The sequence below is a fragment of the Coregonus clupeaformis genome, chromosome 30 (genome assembly GCF_020615455.1).
Source record: "Coregonus clupeaformis isolate EN_2021a chromosome 30, ASM2061545v1, whole genome shotgun sequence".
Classification (NCBI taxonomy): domain Eukaryota; kingdom Metazoa; phylum Chordata; class Actinopteri; order Salmoniformes; family Salmonidae; genus Coregonus; species Coregonus clupeaformis.
Genome location: NC_059221.1, coordinates 1551213 through 1578834, shown reverse-complemented (window position 1 = coordinate 1578834; position 27622 = coordinate 1551213). Strand labels below are relative to the sequence as shown.

The window sequence follows — 27622 nt, the reverse complement described above, 5'->3', positions numbered from 1 at the left end:
AGTGGGGTTATGGTATGGGCAGGCATAAGCTACGGACAACGAACACAATTGCATTTTATCGATCGCAATTTGAATGCAGAGATACCGCCCATTGTCATGCCATTCATCTACCGCCATCACCTCATGTTTCAGCTTGATAATGCACGACCCCATGTCGCAAGGATCTGTACACAATTCCTGGAAGCTGAAAATGTCCCAGTTTTCCATGGCCTGCAAACTCACCAGACATGTCACCCATTGAGCATGTTTGAGATGCTCTGGATTGACGTGTACGACAGCGTTTTCCAGTTCCCGCCAATATCCAGCAACTTTGCACAGCTATTGAAGACGAGTGGGACAACATTTCACAGGCCACAATCAACAGCCTAATCAACTCTATGTGAAGGAGATGTGTCGCGCTGCATGAGGCAAATGGTGGTCACACCAGATACTGACTGGTTTTCTGATCCACAACCCTACTTTTACAAAAAATGGATCTGTGACCAACAGATGCATTTCTGTATTCCCAGTCATGTGAAATCCATAGATTAGGGCCTAATGAATTTATTTCAATTGACTGATTTCCTTATATGAACTGTAACTCAATAACATCTTTGAAATGGTTGCATGTTGCGTTTATATATAGTATATTCGTACAACCACACTGCTGGTAGGAACACACACAGAGACGCAGAACGCACACTTGGTGGTAGCATTACTCACTGCATTCTCTCTGGGCAAGCACACGCAGGTCAAGCTGCTTGGTACAGGCGCGCACATTGAGCTCACACTCGCTGTCGTAGGTGGAGCCGTCGCTGCCGCACACCGGTTGGTGGGACTCTACACACTCCTGCGGGCACACACAGCGGCCCGACTGCCCGTCGCAGATCGCCCCGAATGAACAGTTGGCACACACCTCGTCTGGAGGGAGACAGGTATGACAGAGTTAGGGTCTGAGGGAGTACATAAGACCAGTATGGGTAACAGGGGGAGAGAAAGAGAATGTGTGTGTCTGTGTGTGTATATGTATGTACAGTTGAAGTCGGATATTTACATACACCTTAGCCAAATTCATTTAAACTCAGTTTTTCACAATTCCTGACATTTAATCCTAGTAAAAATGCCCTGTTTTAGGGCAGTTAGGATCACCACTTTATTTTAAGAATGTGAAATGTCAGAATAATAGTAGAGAGAATGATTTATTTCAGCTTTTATTTATTTAATCACATTCCCAGTGGGTCAGAAGTTTACATACACTCAATTAGTATTTGGTAGCATTGCTTTAAATTGTTTAACTTGGTTCAAACGTTTTGGGTAGCCTTCCACAAGCTTCCCACAATAAGTGGGTGAATTTTGGCCCATTTCTCCTGACAGAGCTGGTGTAACTGAGTCAGGTTTGTAGGCATCCTTGCTCGCACACGCTTTTTCAGTTCTGCCCACACATTTTCTATAGGATTGAGGTCAGGGCTTTGTGAAGGCCACTCCAATACCTTGACTTTGTTGTCCTTAAGCCATTTTGCCACAACTTTGGAAGTATGCTTGGGGTCATTGTCCATTTGGAAGACCCATTTGCGACCAAGCTTTAACTTCCTGACTGATGTGTTGAGATGTTGCATCAATATATCCACATAATTTTCCTTCCTCATAATGCCATGTATTTTGTGAAGTGCACCAGTCCCTCCTGCAGCAAAGCACCCCCACAGCATGATGCTGCCACCCCCGTGCTTCACGGTTGGGATGGTGTTCTTTGGCTTGCAAGTACCCCCTTTTTCCAGGTTATGTCGATATAGGACTTGTTTTACTGTGGATATAGATACCTTTGAACCTGTTTCCTCCAGCATCTTCTCAAGGTCCTTTGCTGTTGTTCTGGGATTGATATGCACTTTTCGCACCAAAGTACTGTGATAAGGTGGTGTTGAAGGAGTCAGGCGCAGGAGGGTAAATCACAGGTTTACTTAGAAATGCGTCAAACACACTACAGGGCACAAAACAGGTGCACTGGAAAATACAAGGCACACAGGAAAAATACTCCTGTCGATACCAAATACAAGAGCTCCACCGAGCTACTAACCTCCACAACAAGCAATCACCCACAAGGACAAGGGGGCAGAGAGAACACTTATACATGGACTAATTAGGGGAATAGAACCGTGTGTGTGATTGACAAGACAATTGATATGATGATTGGGGCGGCAGTGGTTAGTACTCCGGTGACGACAAACGCCGAAGCCTGCCCGAACAAGGAGGGGAGGCAGCCTCGGCGGAAGTCATGACAAGTACGTTCATCTCTAGGAGACAGAACGCGTCTCCTTCCTGAGCAGTATGACGGCTGCGTGGTCCCATGGTGTTTATACTTGTGTACTATTGTTTGTACAGATGAACGTGGTACCTTCAGGCGTTTGGAAATTGCTCCCAAGGATGAACCAGACTTGTGGTGGTCTACAATAATTTTCTGAGGTCTTGGCTGATTTCTTTTGATTTTCCCATGATGTCAAGCAAAGACACACTGAGTTTGAAGATAGGCCTTGAAATACATCCACAGGTACACCTCCAATTGACTCAAATTATGTAAATTAGCCTATCAGAAGCTTCTAAAGCCATGACATCATTTTCTGGAATTTTCCAAGCTGTTTAAAGGCACAGTCAACTTAGTGTATGTAAACTTCTGACCCACTGGAATTGTGATACAGTGAATTCTAAGTGAAATAATCTGTCTGTAAACAGTTGTTGGAAAAATTACTTGTGTCATGCACAAAGTAGATGTCCTAACCGACTTGCCAAAACTATAGTTTGTTAACAAGACATTTGTGGAGTGGTTGAAAAATGAGTTTTAATGACTCCAACCTAAGTGTATGTAAACTTCCGACTTCAACTGTATGTACAGTATGTGTGTCAGTGAGTTTAGTGAGTGAGTGAGTTAGTAAGGAAAAGAGAGGGGGGGCAGATAGAACCACAACCGTGATGTCACCATGATGTCATGTTTTTACCTAACCCCCTTCGAAAGGCTGGTCATGTCGAGAGGGCCCCAGATGGCCTGCAGACTTTACAAAGCTGCACGTTTCAGTGGATGATCTGGACTGAGAATACTGACAAGAATCCTCTCTTTCCAGTTTCCATGTAGTCTGATCCTTTGCTTGTTTTCCATTCAGTTTTTTACCCTCTGCCTTGCATTGCCTAGAGTACCGACATGCTGAGGATATCAATGATTCGGCGGCAGCCTGAGTGAATTACGGAGCCAGAGCGGAGATGCGACTCGCCCCGCGGAGAGGGGTGGGCAGCGCTTGCCATTTACACCTGGAGGATTGCATTAGCATCGTGGCGTCGCACATCCGTTATCACATTCAATTAGCGGCTAGGTAATAACAGCTGCTGATTTAGCGCTAATGGCTAACGGAGAGACCGGGCCACTCAGATGGAAACCACCCCCGTGTTATTAACCTGTTAATTACACCTTATTATACATTAATAAAGTCAGGAAGTCAGCCCCTGTCGCGCAGGCACTCGCAGTGGTTAGCCTGGCCTGGGGGCCTGATTAAAATAAAAAAGCAGGCAGCAATTTTTTAAAATGTGGCTGAGGTGGTGGCCGGCGGTGATGGAGAATGCATCACTGTGACACCGGCGCTCCGGACCCAGGGGTAATAATTCACGGTGAGTGTCGTCCTTTATCAGGGCCCGTGTCCTGAAAAAGGCCTCCGTTCTTCATCTCCCTCCTCTGGCTCTGTCTCGCTCCCTCTGTTCCAGCCAGTGCGGCCGGTCGTTGGTGCCGGGACACGTACAGCTAGCCGGACCAAACCGGGCTGCCTTATTGGCTGTAAACACAGGGCATGGATAGCTAGCACTACAGCGCTAACAGCGTTAACGCGGCGGGGGGACGTGTCTGACGGGGGAGGGGAGTTGACGGTGGAAGGGGAGGTTGTAAAAAGTGGCCATGTGGAGACAGCCATTTCGAGTGATGGATAGAGAGAGAGATGGTGAGGAAAAGAAAAGCTAAAGAGCCTCTCTAGCCTCAGAATGCTACACATACTCTCGGACAAGTAATAATAGTCAGAGAGACTCAAGCTGCAATGAGGGATCGAGGGAGGAGTTGTCCTGTAACATAAAGAGAAAGAGAGCCGTTTGTTTAGTGAAGGGCTCTGAAAATGGCCCAGACGATAAAATACTCCCCAGCCGACCTCCCAGTGACTGCTCTATAACTATTACTCTGTCCCTCCTCACTATTTACCTCTCCTCTTTTATAACTTTCCCTCTCTCACACCACCTTCCCGCTTCTCTCATGTCTCCCCCTCACTGTTGCTTGCATATATTCTCATATTATATGACCTACATTTGCCAACTTGTAAACTAGAGTGGGGAAAAAAGTATTTAGTCAGCCACCAATTGTGCAAGTTCTCCCACTTAAAAAGATGAGAGAGGCCTGTAATTTTCATCATAGGTAAACGTCAACTATGACAGACAAATTGAGGAAAAAAAATCCAGAAAATCAAATTGTAGGATTTTTTACGAATTTATTTGCAAATGATGGTGGAAAATAAGTATTTGGTCACCTACAAACAAGCAAGATTTCTGGCTCTCACAGACCTATAACTTCTTATTTAAGAGGCTCCTCTGTCCTCCACTCGTTACCTGTATTAATGGCACCTGTTTGAACTTGTTATCAGTATAAAAGACACCTGTCCACAACCTCAAACAGTCACACTCCAAACTCCACTATGGCCAAGACCAAAGAGCTGTCAAAGGACACCAGAAACAAAATTGTAGACCTGCACCAGGCTGGGAAGACTGAATTTGCAATAGGTAAGCAGCAATCAACTGTGGGAGCAATTATTAGGAAATGGAAGACATACAAGACCACTGATAATCTCCCTCGATCTGGGGCTCCACGCAAGATCTCACCCCGTGGGGTCAAAATGATCACAAGAACGGTGAGCAAAAATCCCAGAACCACACGGGGGGACCTAGTGAATGACCTGCAGAGAGCTGGGACCAAAGTAACAAAGCCTACCATCAGTAACACACTACGCCGCCAGGGACTCAAATCCTGCAGTGCCAGACGTGTCCCCCTGCTTAAGCCAGTACATGTCCAGGCCCGTCTGAAGTGTGCTAGAGTGCATTTGGATGATCCAGAAGAGGATTTGGAGAATGTCATATGGTCAGATGAAACCATAATAGAACTTTTCTCAACTCGTCGTGTTTGGAGGACAAAGAATGCTGAGTTGCATCCAAAGAACACCATAGCTACTGTGAAGCATGGGGGTGGAAACATCATGCTTTGGGGCTGTTTTTCTGCAAAGGGACCAGGACGACTGATCCGTGTAAAGGAAAGAATGAATGGGGCCATGTATCGTGAGATTTTGAGTGAAAACCTCCTTCCATCAGCAAGGGCATTGAAGATGAAACGTGGCTGGGTCTTTCAGCATGACAATGATCCCAAACACACCGCCCGGGCAATGAAGGAGTGGCTTCGTAAGAAGCATTTCAAGGTCCTGGAGTGGCCTAGCCAGTCTCCAGATCTCAACCCCATAGAAAATCTTTGGAGGGAGTTGAAAGTCCGTGTTGCCCAGCGACAGCCCCAAAACATCACTGCTCTAGAGGAGATCTGCATGGAGGAATGGGCCAAAATACCAGCAACAGTGTGTGAAAACCTTGCGAAGACTTACAGAAAACGTTTGACCTGTGTCATTGCCAACAAAGGGTATATAACAAAGTATTGAGAAACTTTTGTTATTGACCAAATACTTATTTTCCGCCATAATTTGCAAATAAATTCATAAAAAATCCTACAATGTGATTTTCTAAAAAGAAATTCTGGATTTTTCTCATTTTGTCTGTCATAGTTGACGTGAACCTATGATGAAAATTACAGGCCTCTCTCATCTTTTTAAGTGGGAGAATTGGTGGCTGACTAAATACTTTTTTCCCCACTCTATGTATTGTTTGCAGCAACTGTGAAAAACACCTGATGTTTTTTTCTGTTCTAAATGACTTCTCGTCTCTCCTCTCATCTATATATAGAAAGTGCCTTTCGGAGCGACTGATATCCTTCTGTGGTCTTTTAGCCATGCGTGTCTCTGCCTCTTCCAGCCAGCCAGATACACAAGGTCATCCGCTACTCAAACATAAGGAGGAGGAAATACAAAAGAATAATACAAAATGTCACTCACTATCGGACTGCACCTGAACAGTAAAGATGACTATTTCCCCTAGCGCCATTTTTCAATTCCCCCGAGGGGAGGAAAATAATAATTATGACCATGCATATAGGCCACTCACACACACACACACAGGTTGTCTCTGCATTCAAACCCACGTGAGATAAAAGCAAACACACACACTTCCCATCCCCTTTAAAGACTCACAACCACACTTATCTATCCCCCCCCCCCCCCCCCACACACACACACACACACACACACACACACACAGTATGCCAGTGATATGAATGGGCTGTGATAATTAACACAGATAATAGTGGAGGTGGAGGGAGGAGATGACTCAGTGGAGTTTGAAGAGGCTTGTGTAAAGCAGTGCAAACAGCACAGAATAAACCAACCCAGATCACCATCATCATTCCTCGAGCAGGCCTCGCCTAGCACTGCCTGCCTGCCTGGCGCTTTTATTGCCCTGTTCTGCTGACTCCTGTTTCTGTGTGGACTCACTGCCATCCATATTGCTGTGTGTGTGTGCTGTATTACACACACATGGCGAGGCCCGCTACTACCTCGCCTTTTTAAATAAAGACTATTCATTACCCTCCGGCGGCGCCACGACGAGACCTGTCTTCCTAACGCTGCCTGCATGCACGACATCTCCAAACTGAGTTTGCCCGCCCGGCTCAAACATTCCTTTTGCTCCATTTCCCATTGGAATTCATCCTTATGCACAGAGATTTCAATTTGTAATAGGGAGGGTTTCAGCCGAGATGGGTGGGCCACGGAGAGGGGAAATAATAGTGGAGTCACATCGGCCCCCCTGCCAACAACTCTGCAATGGATTAAACGTGAAACTCGAGTTGAAACTATAAGGGGTAGAGCTAGCGTAAAGGTGCTAAGCCGAGCCAGGCAAAAGTAATCTCTCTCTGTGTGCTGGTGGAGGCAGATGTAACTTTACAGGGTGGCTAACAGTGGTTAAGGTATTGGCAGTCTGTGTTACTGGCTGATAAATGGCTTCAGGCATCTCTATAACTCTATATTATTAGACAGTCCCTCCAGGATTTCGCAGAGATGTTTTGTGATATTTGCTGGCAAAACTGCTTCATTTTGCTGCTGCAATTCGGACAATTTGCATGGCAATATGCAATGATTTTGTCTAATTTGTCGCTTAAATGCGCTGACGAGTGAAAAGGTTTGTTGAAGTGTGACTTGATTTAACCATATCATCCGGTAAATGTGCGTGATTGGTTGAAATTGCAAGCCCTCTTTTTGTACTACGGTGATGAGTCAGTTTTATGCGATAACGTTGCGATGATTTTAGTGTTTTATGTGGAAATAGTGCAGTGATTGGTCAAATTTGCAAGCCTTAGCATAATATACGGGAATTGTTGATTTTGCAAAGAATGTTGCAATCGCAGAATCCTGGAGGGACTGATTAGATCACTCTATATTTGTATTACATCTATAAGGGTTCAAGTTCCGGTGGCATGCATTGAAACGTGAATCTTTTTCAAGGCTTTCTTTTGTAAAATAACTATGAATAAACAGACTTATTTTCAAATAATTGCCAAAATATAAAATCACATTAAGGTGTAGGACGTTCACTGGGAACAATAGTAGGTCTATTTTTCTCCAGAGAAGTAGCTTCTAATTAACATTAGTTAGCTATCAAGCTAGCCAGGTTTCCTTAGCAGCTTGTAAACAGCCCACAGCCCTTGCAGATAAGACCACGGATTGTCCCGGAAGTGTGACTGTTTGAATCACTGCTGTTTGTTGCTGTTTCCATCTGCCCTGCGATCTGCCCTGTCTGGAACTGCAAGGAGTAACAGGGTAGCCTACGTTACTACCATGACAAAGACGATGGTACCATTGAGGACATTGGTGTCTCTTTATCACAGGTGAAGGATCTTTTAAATGAACAAAAATAGTTCTACAAGCAGTTGTTACAATAACAAGAAAATAGCTTCAAGTGTTGGGTCCAAATACCGGTCTAGTCAACTAATAAAATAATGGACAATCTGACCAGAGAGGTCCGGGAACTGAAGAACAGTTTGCAGTTCTCCCAGGGTCATCTCGATGAGTTTAAACAGGAGAACAGCAAGATGACAGCAATCTATCACTGAGAGAGGACATCAGTTCTGTATGTGAATCCATGATAATGACGGATAAATCAGATTATCTCTAGGGACAATCAAGGCGGAACAACATTGTTGTGGACGGAATTGCAGAATCTCCACGAGATATGGACAGAGTCTGAGGACAAAATGAGGGAAATTATCACTGAGAAACTGAAGATGGACCACAGGAAGATTGAGGTGGAGCACACCCACAGGACTGGAAAACCCCCACCGGCCCAGGTGACAGGCCCAGGCCGATAGTGGTCAGGTTCCTGAGGTTCAAGGACAAGTTAGCTGGAAAGAGCCAAGAACTTGAGAGGAATGTACATCTTCCTCAACGAGTACTATCCTGAAGCTGTGGGCCAGAAGAGGGAAGAACTTATCCCAGCGATGAAAGCTGCCAGAGCATGTGGGAACGTATATCCGCTTTGACAGGCTCATTGTCCACCCTCCCTCCCAAAAGCCTGGAAGGGATGAGAGAGCCAAGCATGTGGGTTCGTAGCTTCAACACCGCAGCACACACACACAGCAACTGATTGATGGACTGCTGAAATGTTCTTTTTTTCTTGCGTTGTTTATTATTTTCTATATTATGTCCATCTCTGATAAGCTACCCAGGAAAAGGCAAAAAATAGCCCATATTCATATACAGTGGGGGAAAAAAAGCATTTAGTCAGCCACCAATTGTGCAAGTTCTCCCACTTAAAAAGATGAGAGAGGCCTGTAATTTTCATCATAGGTACACGTCAACTATGACAGACAAAATGAGAAAAAAATATCCAGAAAATCACATTGTAGGATTTTTTATGAATTTATTTGCAAATTATGGTGGAAAATAAGTATTTGGTCAATAACAAAAGTTTCTCAATACTTTGTTTTATACCCTTTGTTGGCAATGACACAGGTCAAACGTTTTCTGTAAGTCTTCACAAGGTTTTCACACACTGTTGCTGGTATTTTGGCCCATTCCTCCATGCAGATCTCCTCTAGAGCAGTGATGTTTTGGGGCTGTCGCTGGGCAACACGGACTTTCAACTCCCTCCAAAGATTTTCTATGGGGTTGAGATCTGGAGACTGGCTAGGCCACTCCTGGACCTTGAAATGCTTCTTACGAAGCCACTCCTTCATTGCCCGGGCGGTGTGTTTGGGATCATTGTCATGCTGAAAGACCCAGCCACGTTTCATCTTCAATGCCCTTGCTGACGGAAGGAGGTTTACACTCAAAATCTGAAGATACATGGCCCCATTCATTCTTTCCTTTACACGGATCAGTCGTCCTGGTCCCTTTGCAGAAAAACAGCCCCAAAGCATGATGTTTCCACCCCCATGCTTCACAGTAGCTATGGTGTTCTTTGGATGCAACTCAGCATTCTTTGTCCTCCAAACACGACGAGTTGAGTTTTTACCAAAAAGTTCTATTTTGGTTTCATCTGACCATATGACATTCTCCCAATCCTCTTCTGGATCATCCAAATGCACTCTAGCAAACTTCAGACGGGCCTGGACATGTACTGGCTTAAGCAGAGGGACACGTCTGGCACTGCAGGATTTGAGTCCTGGCGACGTAGTGTGTTACTGATGGTAGGCTTTGTTACTTTGGTCCCAGCTCTCTGCAGGTCATTCACTAGGTCCCCCGTGTGGTTCTGGGATTTTTGCTCACCGTTCTTGTGATCATTTTGACCCACGGGGTGAGATCTTGCGTGGAGCCCCAGATCGAGGGAGATTATCAGTGGTCTTGTATGTCTTCCATTTCCTAATAATTGCTCCCACAGTTGATTTCTTCAAACCAAGCTGCTTACCTATTGCAGATTCAGTCTTCCCAGCCTGGTGCAGGTCTACAATTTTGTTTCTGGTGTCCTTTGACAGCTCTTTGGTCTTGGCCCTAGTGGAGTTTGGAGTGTGACTGTTTGAGGTTGTGGACAGGTGTCTTTTATACTGATAACAAGTTCAAACAGGTGCCATTAATACAGGTAACGAGTGGAGGACAGAGGAGCCTCTTAAAGAAGAAGTTATAGGTCTGTGAGAGCCAGAAATCTTGCTTGTTTGTAGGTGACCAAATACTTATTTTCCACCATAATTTGCAAATAAATTCATAAAAAATCCTACAATGTGATTTTCTGGATTTTTTTCTTCTCAATTTGTCTGTCATAGTTGACGTGTACCTATGATGAAAAATTACAGGCCTCTCTCATCTTTTTAAGTGGGAGAACTTGCACAATTGGTGGCTGACTAAATACTTTTTTTCCCCACTGTATGTAGCCTTAGAAATAAGGTTCATGAAATCATTAACTTGCTAACATTAGATAACATTCATATATTAGCCATTTCTGAGACTCACTTAAATAATTATTTTTGATGATACAGCAGTAGCAATACATGGATGTAACATCGACAGAAGAGACAGGAATGCCTATGGGAGAGGGGTTGATCTATATATTCAGAGCCATATCAATGTAATGCTTAGAGAAGCTCTCATGTCAAGTGTTATTGAAGTGTTGTGGTTGCAGGTTCACCTGCCTCATCTAAAGCCTATTAATTTAGGGTGTTGCTATAGGCCACCAAGCTAACAGTCAGTATCTAGATAATGTGTTAAATGCTTGATAGTGTATATGATGTAAACAGAGAGCTTTACTTTCTTAGGGACCTGAATATTGACTGGTTTTCATCAAGTTGTCTGCTCAAGAGGAAGCTTCTCACTGTAACCAGTGCCTGTAATCTGGTTCAGGTTGTTAATCAACCTACCAGGGTGTTTACAAACACAACAGGAACTATACTGAACAAAAATACACTGAACAAAAATATAAACGCAACATGTAAAGTGCCGGTCCCATGTTTAATGAGCTGAAATAAAAGATCCCAGAAATGTTCCATACTCACATAAAGCTTATTTCTCTCAAATGTTGTGCACAAATTTGTTTACATCCTTGTTAGTGAGCATTTCTCCTTTGCCAAGATAATCCATCCACCGGACAGGTGTGGCATATCAAGAAGCTCATTAAACAGCATGACCATTATACAGGTGCACCTTGTTCTGGGGACAATAAAAGGCCACCCTAAAATATGCAGTTTTGTCACACAACACAATACCACAGATGTCTAAAGTTTTGAGGGAACGTGCAATTGGCATGCTGACTGCAGGGATGTCCACCAGAGCTGTTGCCAGAGAATTGAATGTTCATTTCTCTACCATAAGCCGCCTCCACTGTCATTTTAGAGAATTTGGCAGTATGTCGAACGGGCCTCACAACCTGCTGACCACGTGTAACCACGCCAGCCCAGGACCTCCACATCCGGCTTCTTCACCTGAGACCAGCCACCCAGACAGCTGATGAAACTGAGGAGTATTTCTGTCTGTAATAAAGCCCTTTTGTGGGGAAAATCTCATTCTGATTGGCTGGGCCTGGCTACCTAGTGGGTGGGCCTGGCTCCCATGTGGGTGGGCCTCTGCCCTCCCAGGCCCACCCATGACTGTGCACCTACCCAGTCATGTGAAATCCATAGATTAGGACCTAATGAATTTATTTCAATTGACTGATTTCCTTATATGAACTGTAACTCAGTAAAATCGTTGAAATTGTTGCATGTTGTGTGTATATTTTTGTTCAGTATATATCATCCGCATGTATTGATCTTCATTTTTACTAATACTGTAGAACTGTGTTCTGAAACTGTTTCCGTACCCATTGGATGCAGTGATCTATATCCAGGTAAGTAACGGTTCCAAAAGCTGGGCCTAAAATAGTGTATCAGAGATCATACAAAAGATTTTGCTGTGACTTATGTGGATGATGTTAAAAACATTTGTTGGTCTGATGTGATTAATATGGAGCATCCAGACGCTGCACTTGATGAATTTATGAAATTCTGCTACCCAAGAATGGTAAAGCAGCCTTTACTGGTTCTAACAGCCGACCTATCAGCTTGCTGCCAGCTCTTAGCAAACAGTTGGAAAAAGTTGTGTTTGACCAAATACAATGCTAATTCTCTGTAAACAAATTAACAACACACTTTCAGCATGCTTGTAGAGAAGGGCACTCAACATGTACTGCACTGACACAAATGACTGATGATTGGTTTAAAGAGATGGATCATATGAATATTGTGGGAGATGTACTGTTAGATTTCAGTGCAGCATTTGATATTATTAACCATAACCTATTGTTGAAAAAAACAAACATGTGTTATGGCTTTTCAACCTCTGCCTTATTGTGTATTCAGAGCTATCTATCTCATAGAACACAGAGGGTTTTCTTTAATGGACGTTTCTCTAATATTAAACATATAAAGTGTGGTGTACCGTAGGGCAGCTGTCTTGGCCCTCTACTCTTTTCTATTTTGACCAATGACCTGCCACTGGCATTAAACAAAGCTTGTGTGTCCATGTATGCTGATGCTTTAACCCTATTTGCGTCAGCAACCACAGCTAGTGAAATCACTCTAACTCTAAACAAAGAGTTGCAGTCAGTTTTAGAATGGGTAGCCAGTTACAAACTGGTCTGGAACATCTCTAAAACTAAGAGCATTGTATTTGGTACAAATCATTCCGTAAGTTCTAGACCTCAGCTGAATCTGGTAATGAATGGTGTGGCCGTTGAGCAAGTTGAGGAGACTAAATTACTTTGTGTTACCTTAGATTGTAAAATGTCATGGTCAAAACATATTGATTTAATGGTTATAAAGATGGGGAGAGGTCTGTCCGTGATAAAGAGATGCTCTGCTTTTTTGACACCACACTCCACAAAGCAAGTCCTGCAGGCTCTAGTTTTATCTTATCTTGATTATTGTCCAGTCATATGGTCAAGTACTGCAAAAAAGGACCTAGTTAAACTGCAGCTGGCCCAGAACAGAGCAGCACATTTTGCTCTTCATTATAATCAGAGGGCTAATATCAATACTATGCATGCCAGTCTCTCTTGGCTAAGAGTTGAGGAAAGACAGACTGCATCACTCCTTGTTTTTATAAGAAACATTAATGTGTTGGAAATTCCAAATTGTTTGCATAGTCAACTTACACACAGCACTGACACACACTTACCCCACCAAACATGCCACCAGGGGTCTTTTCACAGTCCCCAGGTCCAGAACAAATGAAAGGAAACGTACAGTATTATACAGAGCCATGATTGCATGGAACTCCCATCTTATATAGCACAAATGAACAGCAAACCTGGTTTCAAAAAACACATAAAGCAACACCTCACTGCACAGCGCCTCTCCCCCAGGTGGCCTACTTTTTGTGTGTATGTACTGACATGTACAGTACCAGTCAAAAGTTTGGACACACCTACTCATTCCAGGGTTTTTCTTTATTTTTTACTATTTTCTACATTGTAGAATAATAGTGAAGACATCAAAACTATGAAATAACACATATGGAATCACGTAGTAACCAAAAAAGTGTTCAACAAATCAAAATATATTTTATAATTGAGATAAGTAGCCACCTTTTGCCTTGATGACAGCTTTGCACACTCTTGGCATTCTCTCAACCAGCTTCATGAGGTAGTCACCTGGAATGCATTTCAATTAACGGGTGTGCCTTCTTAAAAGTTAATTTGTGGAATTTCTTTCCTTCTTAATGCGTTTGAGCCAATCAGTTGTGTTGTTACAAGGTAGGGGTGGTATACAGAAGACAGCCCTATTTGGTAAAAGACCAAGTCCATATTATGGCAAGAACAGCTCAAATAAGCAAAGAGAAACAACAGTCCATTATTACTTTAAGACATGAAGGTCAGTCAATCCTGAAAATTTCAAGAACTTTTAAAGTTTCTTCAAGTGCAGTCGCAAAAACCATCAAGGGCTATGATGAAACTGGCTCTCATGAGGACAACCACAGGAAAGGAAGACCCAGAGTTACCTCTGCTGCAGAGGATAAGTTCATTAGAGTTACCAGCCTCAGAAATCGGCAATTAACTGCACCTCAGATTGTAGCCCAAATAAATGCTTCACAGAGTTCAAGTAAGTCTCCCGAGTGGCACAGTGGTCTAAGGCACAGCATCGCAGTCCTAGCTGTGCCACTAGAGATCCTGGTTCGAATCCAGGCTCTGTCGTAGCCGGCCGCGACCGGGAGACCCATGGGGCGGCGCACAATTGGCCCAGCGTCGTCTAGGGTAGGGGAGGGAATGGCCGGCAGGGGATGTAGCTCAGTTTGTAGAGCATGGCGTTTGCAACGCCAGGGTTGTGGGTTCGATTCCCACGGGGGGTATACAAAAAAATAATAAAAAAATAATAATGTATGCACTAACTGTAAGTCGCTCTGGATAAGAGCGTCTGCTAAATGACTTAAATGTAAAATGTAAATGTAACAGACACATCTCAACATCAACTGTTCAGAGGAGACAGAAACAAGAGACTTGTTTGGGCCAAGAAACACGAGCAATGGACATTAGACCGGTGGAAATCTGTTATTTTGGTCTGATGAGTCCAAATGTGAGATTTTTGGTTCCAACCGCCGTGTCTTTGTGGGATGCAGAGTAGGTGAATGGATGATCTCTGCATGTGTGGTTCCTACCATGAAGCATGGAGCAGGAGGTGTGATGTGTGGGGGTGCTTTGCTGGTGACACTGACAATTATTTATTTAGAATTCAAGGCACACTTAACCAGCATGGCTACCACAGCATTCTGCAGCAATACGCCATTCCATTTGGTTTGCGCTTAGTTAGACTATGATTTATTTTTCAAAAGGACAATGACCCAAAACTACCTCATGAAGCTCGTTGAGAGAATGCCAAGAGTGTGAAAAGCTGTCATCAAGGCAAAGGGTGGCTACTTTGAAGAATTGTTTAACACTTTTTTGGTTACTATATGATTCCATATGTGTTATTTCATAGTTTTGATGTCTTCACTATTATTCTATAATGTAGAAAATAGTAAAAAATTAAGAAAAACCCTGGAATGAGTAGGTGTGTCCAAACTTTTACTGCTACTGTATGTGTAACTGATAGACGCACGCACGCACGCACGCACGCACTACATGTTAATGTTTTTAAATGTATGCAAATTGTAAAGTATTTTGTCTGTAATGTATTTTTCTTTATGTGACGGACCCCAGTAAGACTAGCTGTCGCCATTTGCATCAGCTAATGGGGATCATAATCAAATCAAATCAAAAGCTATTACCTGTTTAGGACCAAATGGCTAGCAGGCAACATGCATCAACTTTGCTAAGTAGCCAATAAGAGAACAGATAAGTGAAGAGACGTAAATATTTATTTTCATTTTTCACGTCTGATCTGTGCTTTCATGTTCCTTACTATAGAGATACAGGCCTATGGCGTAGCCCACATTTACAATAAGAGAACATCTCATTCAAACTAAAGCTGCAGTGTGAACTCTGGCTGATAACTAAGAGCAAGGAAAGGACATGGAACGGAAGGCACAGGAGCAAACGGTTTGTTGGTAAAAGGAAAATGTTAATCATCGTCATCATCAATTACTCTTTTATGGGAAAATGAGCACTAGAGATGCCATTAATAAGTCTAGCTAAAATGGCTTCATCAAGTGGATTAACCAGGCTTTTGGGAAGAAAAAGAAAACAGGCAATGAAAGGGGTGCCTGCGGAAGCCGGGATATTTTTACCCCAGTTCTTGAGAGCAGACAAAGACTCATGACTCAGTCACCAATTAAACAGGAGGAGCATGGCTGTTCCCTCTCTCATTGGAAGTAGATTGCATCTTCAACAAGAAAGGTAAAAAGTAGGGAAATTGCAAGCTTGTACTGGGCTGGGGGAGCGCTGAAAAGAGAATGGAGGATGAGAGGAGACGAGGATAAGATTGGAGAGGTGAGAGGGATGACGTACTCAGAGTACAGTGGCATTAAAGAACGTGTGTAAGTTGGTTTGGTGGTTGGTTTGCTGGACTATGGTGCATGCAACCGCAAAAGGTTTGATGCACACAAGGGCCACATGCACTAAATATGTGTTCACTGTAAGTTAAATGACCATAGTAGTTCATACTATAATACCATATTATATTATGCTACAGTTAAAGGGATACTTCGGAATTTTGGCAGAGGCCATTTATCTAAGTCCCCAGAGTCCCTCTCACCTATCCACTCTTATCCTCGTCTCCTATCATCCTTCCTTCCCTTTTCAGCGCTCCTCTAGCCCGGCACAAGCCTGCAATTTCCCTATTTTAGACCTTTCTTGTTGAAAATGCAATCTATTTAAATTTTTATGTCTCTGTATCCAGCATGAAGGAAGTTAGAGGTAGTTTCTCAAGCCAATGCTAACTAACTAATGCTAGCATGTTAGCAGATACCCATAGACTTCCAGTCATTGCACTAACGCTAGTTAGAAATTGCGCTAGCGCTAGTTAGCAACTTCCTTCAAACAGAGATTTCTGGGGAAGTAGATAAAGGGCCTCATTGCCAAAATCCCAAAGTATCCTTTTAAGACCAGAAGTTTTTCCCTGACCACATGATATGACCTTATACCCTAGGGCCCAGAGTTATTCCTGTTTTCCTGGTCAGGTCACATGGTCAGGGATGTACAGTATACATATATAGTGTACTACAGTATACTACAGTATAGTCCGGTACTCACTGCAGGGGCCTCGGTGCTGGATGTGGATCTCCCTCTGCAGGGCGCAGCCCATGGCCCTCATCTCACACTGGCTGCCGTAGCTGTGGCCGTCACTGCCGCACACTGGGTCAGGTGTCTGGATGCAGGCTTCGGTGCACTCACATACGGGCTTGTCGTTCTTCACCATACACACAGCGCCAAACTCGCAGGCCTTTGCCAGACACGGGCTGGGCTCGTGCAGATCTGAGACGGGAGACAACTGGGGTTAGCATTGAAGGGGGTGAGGGAGCGGTGAGAGAGGTGAGGGAGAGATGGAGAAGGGTGGGTATTGAGGGGTGGGGGGCTGACAGATGGGTGGGGCTAAGGGCAGGAAAAGTGGTCATCGCATCGGTTAAAAGAGAGTAGAGGTTGATGGAGGATCAGGAGGATTGAAAAAAGGGGGTTGGCGGGTCAATGTGAAAGTACTGCTAATCCCCCTACTTGCACAAACCTATGGTCAAGTCTGAACATGTACCAGACTCTCATCCATAGTTCTTGATTGATACTACCTGTATCAATCAACTCCCTCCTGGTAATCTCATTGGCCCTGACCCCTCTGATTGGCCCTGTATGAGCCAATCACAGGTGGCAGAGCACATTGTATGAGCCAATCAGAGGTGGCAGACACCTCTGTATGAGCCAATCAGAGGTGGCTGACCCCTCTGTATAAGCCAATCAGAGGTGTCAGAGCACATTGTATGAGCCAATTACAGGTGGTTGACCACTCTGTATGAGCCAATCAGAAACCAACACCCTAAGGTATATGGGTAAAAACCATGGACTTATGGCACAGATAGAAAACTGGCGAGGAATGGTAGAGAATAACCATATTTTTCTATTTATGGGGAAGTAAACGGGCGCTGATTAATTGATGTTTCCAAGCATGCCGTTCTTCAAACGAGGTCATTTGCATCTCACTGATAACCTCTCAGAGAGAGAGAGAGAGAGAGAGAGAGAGAGAGAGAGAGAGAGAGAGAGAGAGAGAGAGAGAGAGAGAGAGAGAGAGAGAGAGAGAGAAGAGAGCTCTCGCTATGTGGATAGAAAAGAGGGAGGGAAGAAAAGCAACAGAGGAGAAGAAGAAGAAAAGAGAGCTCTCTGCTTAATAATTCACAAAGCCCAGCTCCTTGGCAGAGACAGATTTGAAGAAGCGGGAGAATATCAGAGAGGAGGTGCCACTCTCTTCTGCGGCCGCTCCACTACAGTATAACTTCATTAAATTGGGGGTTAGCGAAGAGACTGCTTCTGATGGGAGGAGTGGGATGTGGTGTTCCATGTGGTACCGGTTCTGCCACTGCCAGGCGAGTTGGGAAGTGGGTCAGGATCGGGAAGAAACAGGAAGAAACGCGTAGACGACAACGTGATCTGACGTGATCGAACAAATTATATTGTTTCATCATCATTGCCTCCTTTTCCTTCTTTAACCCCCAATCAATTCTTCATCAAAATTGTTGTCAAGGTTAGACATACAGGTAACTGCCAAAATAATGGAAATATTAAGAAAAAATTGAAAAGCAGATGCTTCCACACAGGTGTGGTTCCTGAGTTGATTAAGCAATAAGCATCCTATCATGCTTAGGGTCATGTATAAAAATGCTGTGCAGGCCATTATTTTGGCTACCATGGCTATGCCCCCATAGGATGACAATGCCCCATCCACAGTGCATGAGTGGTCACTGAATGGTTTGATGAGCATGACAACGATGCAAACTATATGCCATGGACGTCTCAGTCACCAGATTTCAACCCAACCGAACACTTATGGGAGATTCTGGAGCGGTGCCTGAGACAGAGTTTTCCACCACCATCAACAAAACACCAAATGATGGAATTTCTCGTGGAAGAATGGTGTCGCATCCCTCCAATAGAGTTCCAGACACTTGTAGAATCTATGCCAAGGTGCATTGAAGCTGTTGTGGCTCGTGGTGGTCCAACGCCCTATTAAGACACTTTATTTAGGTGTTTCCTTTATTTTGGCAGTTACCTGTATGTTAGCCATATTGAAAGGGGGTGGATTGACTTGAGGTTGGGTGGGTGGGTGGAACGGATTGACAGTTGAAACCCCAAGGCCTCGGGAGTATGTGACGTACAGTATATCCTCGTCAAGCCAAGCGGACAGGAGAATTATGCAAGGTGGCGAAGCCATGCGAGGGAGGCTCATTGGCATGCCTTGCGCGTGGGGGCATAACGCGGTGGCGCTAAACGTGGCGTGACAGCAGTTTGGGAGAAAGATTAAAAGCAGAGGGAAGAGGATGCGAGGATGCATTTGATCCACGGCTTCCCAGTGAGAGTGAGGGAGTGCTGTCATTATCCTGATTATTATGGGATTAGACAAGAATCTTGCCAGGCGCTCCGATTAAGAAATCGTTGCCGTTTCATTTCGAAAGCACAGGTGCATTTAATACTCTTAATATTCTCCTCCCCCTGACCCTAAAGCCATGCACTCTGGGTAAAATCATCGACAGATAGCAAGAGGCAATTTACCACTGTGGCTCTATCTCGCCCATGGAATACCAGGTGAGAGAGGAGGGGAACAGATAGCAGTGATGTCATCTTCGAAATGTTAGGGAGAGTGGCCTATCAGTTTGATAGCTAGTGTCATGCCTAAAATCTCAGGATTGTGGTGGCTTTCCAGCTCACCATCGTCTCCAGGACACCTACAGCACCCGATGTCACAGGAAGGCCAAAAAGATCATCAAGGATATCAACCACCAGAGCCACTGCCTGTTCACCCTGCTATCATCCAGAAGTCGAGGTCAGTACAGGTGCATCCAAAGCTGGGACAGAGAGAATGAAAAACAGCTTCTATCTCAAGGCCATCAGCCTGTTAAATAGCCATCACTAACACATTAGAGGCTGCTGCTGCCTATTGAAATCACTGGCCACTTTAAGAAATGGAACACTAGTCACTTTAATAATGTTTACATATCTTGCATTACTCATCTAATTTGCATACACTGTATTCTATAATATTCTACTGTATCTTAGTCCATGCCGCTCTGTCATTGTTTGTTCATATACAGTGGGGAGAACAAGTATTTGATACACTGCCGATTTTGCAGGTTTTCCTACTTACAAAGCATGTAGAGGTCTGTATTTTTATCATAGGTACACTTCAACTGTGAGAGACGGAATCTAAAACAAAAATCCAGAACATCACATTGTATGATTTTTAAGTAATTAATTTGCATTTTATTTAATGACATAAGTATTTGATCACCTACCAACTAGTAAGAATTCCGGCTCTCACAGACCTGTTAGTTTTTCTTTAAGAAGCCTGTTCTCCACTCATTACCTGTATTAACTGCACCTGTTTGAACTCGTTACCTGTATAAAAGACACCTGTCCACACACTCAATCAAACAGACTCAAACCTCTCCACAATGGCCAAGACCAGAGAGCTGTGTAAGGACATCAGGGATAAAATTGTAGACGTGCACAAGGCTGGGATGGGCTACAGGACAATAGGCAAGCAGCTTGGTGAGAAGGCAACAACTGTTGGCGCAATTATTAGAAAATGGAAGAAGTTCAAGATGATGGTCAATCACCCTCGGTTTGGGGCTCCATGCAAGATCTCACCTCGTGGGGCATCAATGATCATGAGGAAGGTGAGGGATCAGCCCAGAACTACACGGCAGGACCTGGTCAATGACCTGAAGAGAGCTGGGACCACAGTCTCAAAGAAAACCATTAGTAACACACTACGCCGTCATGGATTAAAATCCTGCAGCGCACGCAAGGTCCCCCTGCTCAAGCCAGCGCATGTCCAGGCCCGTTTGAAGTTTGGCAATGACCATCTGGATGATCCAGAGGAGGAATGGGAGAAGGTCATGTGGTCTGATGAGACAAAATTATAGCTTTTTGGTCTAAACTCCACTCGTCGTGTTTGGAGGAAGAAGAAGGATGAGTACAACCCCAAGAACACCATCCCAACCGTGAAGCATGGAGGTGGAAACATCATTCTTTGGGGATGCTTTTCTGCAAAGGGGACATGACGACTGCACCGTATTGAGGGGAGGATGGATGGGGCCATGTATCGCGAGATCTTGGCCAACAACCTCCTTTCCTCAGTAAGAGCATTGAAGATGGGTCGTGGCTGGGTCTTCCAGCATGACAACGACCCGAAACACACAGCCAGGGCACCTAAGCAGTGGCTCCGTAAGAAGCATCTCAAGGTCCTGGAGTGGCCTAGCCAGTCTCCAGACCTGAACCCAATAGAAAATCTTTGGAGGGAGCTGAAAGTCCGTATTGCCCAGCGATAGCCCCGAAACCTGAAGGATCTGGAGAAGGTCTGTATGGAGGAGTGGGCCAAAATCCCTGCTGCAGTGTATCAAATACTTGTTCTCCCCACTGTATGTATATATTCTTAAATTCCATTCCTTACTGAGATTTGTGTGTATTGGGTATATGTTGTGAAATTGTTAGATATTACTTGTTAGATATTACTGCACTGTCGGAGCTAGAAGCACAAGCATTTCGCTACACCCGCAATAACATCTGCTAAACACGGGTATGTGACAAATAAACATTTATTTGATTTGATAGAAGCACAAGCATTTCGCTACACCCGCAATAACATCTGCTAAACACGTGTATGTGACCAATAACATTTGATTTGATTATATTTAGTTGCAGTATAGAGGGTCCGCACACAACAAAGATTGTTTCTAAGTTATTTTAAGCTTACTTCTTTATTTCAACAAGGGCAGAACAAACGTTTGGGCTGTTAGGCTGTTGTCAGTGTGATAGTGTCTCTTCACAGGACAAGACATCCAACATTGATTAGGCACTTAAAGAAAAAGAGAACAGCAACACAACAAGATAAGACCCTAGCCGATACTGTTGTGAGGAGGAGCATTGCCCACTGGCGACCATAATTTAACCAATCATACAGATCATGAGCAAGGATGAGCAAGGAGACAAGGCTCTCACTTTTTGTAATTGGAATGTTGCGGCTTAAGCAGTGGAACACTGCTATTGATTTCTGTGTTGTGGGAACCCTGGTGGTTTGAAAGAGCTGTGAAATTGGCATGCAAACATGAAAGTGGTGGAACTGTGCCTAATTTTGCCGGGCTTCAAAAAAAACTATTCTGACTGATATTTATTTTCTCACTGTGTGTGTGTAGCGCTGGAAACAGAGGGCAATCTGCACAAACACTCATGGCCTTCAGATGGGTTCACTGACCCATTTCCCAAGGCCCGGCTCCCTAACATGCAACTGCAGCCTCCGATAACGCTTATGTCCCTGGTTCTCTTTGTTTCTACCCCAAAAATTAAGATGAAAAGAATCCAAAAATCTCTTTATTCTTTAATGCTCATTCCTTCTGGAGGCACATTTTTTCTTCCAGATTTATTAAATCGAAGAAGAAAAACTCCCACAGTTCTCGGTGAAATAATCTTAGTGCGGAGAGAGAGAGTGTATGATTAGAGACTTTGAGAAAAGTCCAGCAGCCCTTATACCCGGCTTTGGTAATTGAGATGGCTTACATATTCTCAGTCAGGAAAAAAAATCTCAGGGAACTGAAAGCGTCTTTTCTCCCTCAAAATCAGTGAGGGAGACTGAAACAGCAGCCTGTCATCCAGGAGGCCTGGGTAGAGATGGTAGTGGTGGCTGTGCTGTACAAGGACTGGAGCTGCTGCAACCATATGCCTCAGTAGAAAGGGACGGATACTGGGAGGCTGCAGAAGTCAGTCGCATACACACACATACAAGCATCAAACGCACACGCACTATTTAATGTCCCTCTGTGTTTATCAGATGAAAAAGACGAGACAATAGTGTGTGTGTGTGTGTGTGTGTGTGTGTGTGTGTGTGTGTGTGTGTGTGTGTGTGTGTGTGTGTGTGTGTGTGCGCGTGCATGTAAGATCCAGAGTGCCACAAACGTCATCAAAGAAGTGAGAGACAGAAAAAGGTGTGCTGTGGAGGGATGTCTGTGAGTGAGTGCATCGCCGCAGGAGTAGTCTTGGAGATGAGTAACTCTCCTCTGATCAATAATTCTGCTCCTAGCTGAAGTAAAGAAAATACAGTGGCTTTTCTACGAAAGGACTATGTTTCTGTCTCGGAAGTGGCGACTTGGGAGTCTGAATTCTGCCTCTGCTTTGTGCCCTTTTCCCACCAGTCTAGACCCTCCCTTCCCTCCCCTGCTTTCCTTCTGCTTTTAATTAGTCTGATATTTTATAGTGGCCATCCCCGAGCCTAAAACCAGGGTGATTAAAACTCCTTGTCTGATGAAGTGGGCTTCTGGGGTGCTACTAGCATGCAGAACTGCGGATTGCTTAGAGAAACATAACTGCTGCTGGCCTACCCACCGACAAATGTTCTGCTGCCTGTCTCTCCCCAAGTGGGGTGTTGCCTCTTCCCATCTCTCACTAAACTGTCACATTAGTAAAGATTTAGAGGCCTTATCTGACAAGCAAATCTGAGATTTCTCAGAGTCGACCTGAGTATTGCCTCAGTCGAAACCTCGTTGAGCTGAACGCACTCGGCGGCCGTTCTGTATATAAGCCCGGAGAGATAGTGTGTCATGTTCTTAGTCGTGTTTGTGTGGGTAATGTATGCAGTTTAACCCTGTACATATGGATGTAAAAGCAGGGAGTTTATATTTTTGCGGTCGACAATCTCCCTACTCATGCATATGTAGATTGGAATCTTCCCTGCTCCCTGGTCCAATTCAGGATTACTCCCAATGTCACTATCAGAATGGGAATCTGAGAAAACCCCTCCCCATGCTCTCAGTAGCCAATCGGGTGAGGGAGAAGCGGGTGTCAGTTCCGCCATCGTGGAGAACAGCTAATGGGAAGCGCCTTTACTCAGTTTTGTTGGTGACGCGGGGTGGGGGGTTGGGGGGAGTGCCTGCCACCCCGTGTCTCGCTAGCAGTGAAAACATTTATGGAACATATTAAAATAGGTGCCAGAACGGGAGAGAAAAGGCTCAATAGGAAGGCCCACGGGCCCGGTTTCCCTGCTACGGAGCACTTATTACAGAGTAATAGCTGCAAGAGGACAAAACCAAACGCCTTAGTCCTCCACTCGCCATTTAAAACCCCAAACACGCTTTCTCTTCTATCAGACATAGGGAACACAGATGAGGGAGAGAGAGAGAGGGGGGTGGGAGAAGAGGGGAAAATAAAGAGGGAAATATAGAAAAAGGGAAAGTAAACCAGGACAGAGAAAGACAACAATGAGGGAACACATACAAAGATGAGCTCCTCCATCTCATGACGTCTATATTTACAGAGAACAGAGGAGAGAGGAGAGGGGGAGGAAGGAAGGAAGGAAGGAAGGAAGGAAAATCAGGCCACCAAACAGCAGATGGGCATCATTGGCATGGTGGGCCTGGTCCACACATAGGGCACACAACACATACACTGTGAGAAAGGAAGAGGAGGGAGGGAGGAAGGAAGGAAGGAAGGAGGGGTGCAACAAACAAGGTAAGGGGGAGGGGTGGCTTACCAAAGCAGGACCCTGCTGTACCCATAAGGCCTGGTGACTGCTGCAACTCTGCCACTACTGACACACACACTTCAGTCCGCTATGGGCTACGTTAAATATAATCCCTAGTCCCGCCATACCGTCAACCTGACTCCCAGAGCAATGACACTAATTAGATGAATTACCAATCATCCCTGGAGGTCCACGCTGGGTTCAATAGGTACTCAGCATAGTATTGTTTATGAGTATAATCATAGCCAGCGACTAGTGTCGTCGCGCGGCGGCAGTGATGCTAATCAACTAAACATGCTAATTATTAATATTCACCAGAGAGGCTTGTGTATATGCCATTTAGCAGACACTTTCTATCCAAAGCGACTTACAGTCATGCATGCATATGGGCTGTCACCTTAGGCATACTTTTCTCCCCATTTCTCCTCGTTCGCCGAAGCTCTTTGACAATGACAATGTCTCTCTGGCTGAGTGATTCTCTGTTAACCTCCGGGATGACAGTGTGTGTGTGTGAGTGTGCACACACACACACACATATATGCATGCATGCACACACACACACAAACAATGAGCCAATCTTGCACCGCTCTCAAATGGCATTCAAACCAATGATCTAACGATCTAACTAAGTACTTCACTGTCTGTCTGTGTGTCTGTCTGTGTGCCTGTCTGTCTGTCTGTCTGTGATCCGCTTAAGACATCTTAAGCCTCTTGGACTTTTTTCATCTGAGCATCTGGGGAATTCTATGAATTGGCCACTCACAATCCACCGCCATTCATCTTTAAAGTGGCTATCCCATGAGAGACTGACCTCGAACACATTCCTGTGGAAGACCATATGAGCTTATAATATAATATAATATAATAATAATAATATGCCATTTAGCAGACGCTTTTATCCAAAGCAACTTACAGTCATGCGTGTATAATTTTTTTTTGTGTTTCTTATAAATCAAATAGGGCAGTGTTGTGCTTTTCAGCTTGTAAGATGGTTGTGTCCAATGTTCCCTCTAATTTTTTACGGCACTGAGCAAATTTCAGGTCTGCTGAGCACAAACTTGAACGTTGTGAACATTCTGTGCAACTTCCAGCGCACGTTTACTGTGAACACTGAGACTGTACCCGCTTTAAGTTACAGTTGTAACAGTGGTCAAGTAGGCTACTGTGGCTATTTGGTCATAATGTAGGCCTACCAGAGTGGCCTACCATCAAAAACAATGGAGAAAATGCATCCCATAACATTTTAACATGGAAATAGCTGTTCTATCATTCAGCCTACAGTAGCAGCCAATGTGTGATGTTCAACGTAGGCATACATTCCATGAGACTTAAAAATAAAAATAAAATCATGGTTTGACATTAACCTGTTTATCCACTTGTCCTTCAAACAAGGAGGGGACTGAAAATGTTGTTGGGTTGTTTGATGCAAGAAACCACAAAATAAAATGCATTATTATTCCCATACCATTATTACAGAGAATCAGACAAATGATGCTACCCTCTGCCTATTGGCTACTTAACTTATTCAAGCCTGTCTCAAAATACCACACTGCCCCTTTACGTCTAGAAACGTACACGTTTTGTGCTCTTGTAGGAAGCAATCACTCCCCTATTGCTGACTACAAATGATATATAACTGGGTTAATAACTCACTAACTAGCAAAGGATATTAACAAAATGTGCACTTGGCTACATGCATCTACTCATGACCATAGCTGTAAACACAGTCCAGTTCAAAGTAAATGGCACAGTTCCATATATGGCAATGGTCTATTTGCATATAGGCCTACTGCAGCTCTGATTGGTTATAATAATAATAATTATGCCGCACTGGTCTGTGTAGAGTATGGGCTGAATCTTGCGCATACTCAGATTTGTTCTGCCTACAACAAAATCTCTTGCATAGTTTGTTTTGTTTCGGTATGTTGTATTGAAAGTGGCAAGTATTGCGTTGATTCGATCACAATTGCCACAGTAAAGGGAAACGTTGATAGTGTTAACTAACAGGGAAAACTCTACAAAGTTAAGTGAAGTTCAATCTTGTGCTTCTCTCCGTGGGCTTAGAGGGAACATTGGTTGTGTCCGTATGATTAGGGACGTTTGTGGCCCCCCATAGGGGACAAGTGGCCCTTGAGGGATGCAGAGAGTGAAAGGGAGGATGACAGTCACATTAGGGGGATTGTCACCATACTCACGATTTGGTGTCATAAGTGGAAAGGATTTTCAACCCTCCTGACGGCTTGTGGCGTGACTGATCGATACACTAGCACCGTCTCACGCCCAATAAGAGAGCAGTGTGTGTGGGTGGGGGCTAGTGACAGCCATGGCACCCCATCATCCCAGTCTTTCGCTCTCTATCCATCCCACGGTCGACATTCTTAGAGCTTTCCGGAAGTGATAAAAGGCTGGCCAGTGCCAGGTGGCAGACGATGGAGGCTGAACCACTACGGGCTTATTGGGGTGCATGTAGAAGACTGTACACACACCAGGAATGCCAGAACAGCAGCTGGATGGGAGGACTATAGATGAAAAAGGACAGCATTGATCCTCTCTTCTGCAGTAGTGTGTGTGTGTGTGTTCTTCTGCTTGCAATCACTATAAAGTTCTGATGTACAGTATGTGCTTTTAAGTATGTTTTGGAATGTGCCATTGAAGTTAGCAGGGGACTGTGGTTTCCCAGAGGTGGCATGTGGTTTGGCCCAGTTAGGATGACACAAGCTCCTTTGTGGTGTGTGTGTGTGTGTGTGTGTGTGTGTGTGTGTGTGTGTGTGTGTGTGTGTGTGTGTGTGTGTGTGTGTGTATGTTGTGGTTAGGATGGAAGTACGGTGTGAGACAATGGCTGCCACGGCCACAGTGATGAGAGATAGTGTGTCCAAGGCTGCATGCCGCATGGCACGGCTGTAACTGTCCTCTGATTGTTCTATTGAGCACTTCGTGATTTAGACACAGACACACACACTGTCACATACAAACAGCTGCACACACACAACCAAACAAAATTAATGCACACAAGCCTGCACACACAAAACCAAACATACACAAACATGCACACACACGCCCTCTCACACACACACACTCCCCCCACACTAAACCAACAGCCTCGGCACCTCACTCCTCTCCTTTTGATGTTTAATTAAATCTGAAAGGGGTGGGGGTGGGGGGGGGGGGCTCAAGCAAATATGCCAAAAAAATGCATTAAAAAACGTACTGTAACTTGCCACCGGCTAAAATCAGCCGAAAAGGATGGCGACCATTTACTTTGTCAGAAATAATGATTATTTTTTTTATTTTTTTTACATAAGCACCGCAGACATTTCACATGTTAATTTATGCGTGGCAAAAAGACGGGGGAAGAGATGAGAAAAAAACAAAGCT

The 27622-nt window shown here is 44.3% G+C and overlaps 1 protein-coding gene across 3 annotated transcripts in view; it reads right to left on the bottom strand.

The window, feature by feature from the left end:
* Positions 1 to 27622, bottom strand: part of LOC121545981 (agrin-like) — a 405148-nt gene that overhangs the window by 92343 nt on the left and 285183 nt on the right. For all 3 annotated transcript variants that reach the window (XM_045209396.1, XM_045209397.1, XM_045209398.1), the window contains 2 exons: positions 16789 to 17010; positions 703 to 900 (listed from right to left, as the gene is read on the bottom strand). In XM_045209396.1, the coding sequence (XP_045065331.1) occupies positions 703 to 900; positions 16789 to 17010 (420 nt within the window). The remainder of the gene's footprint in view (positions 1 to 702; positions 901 to 16788; positions 17011 to 27622) is intronic.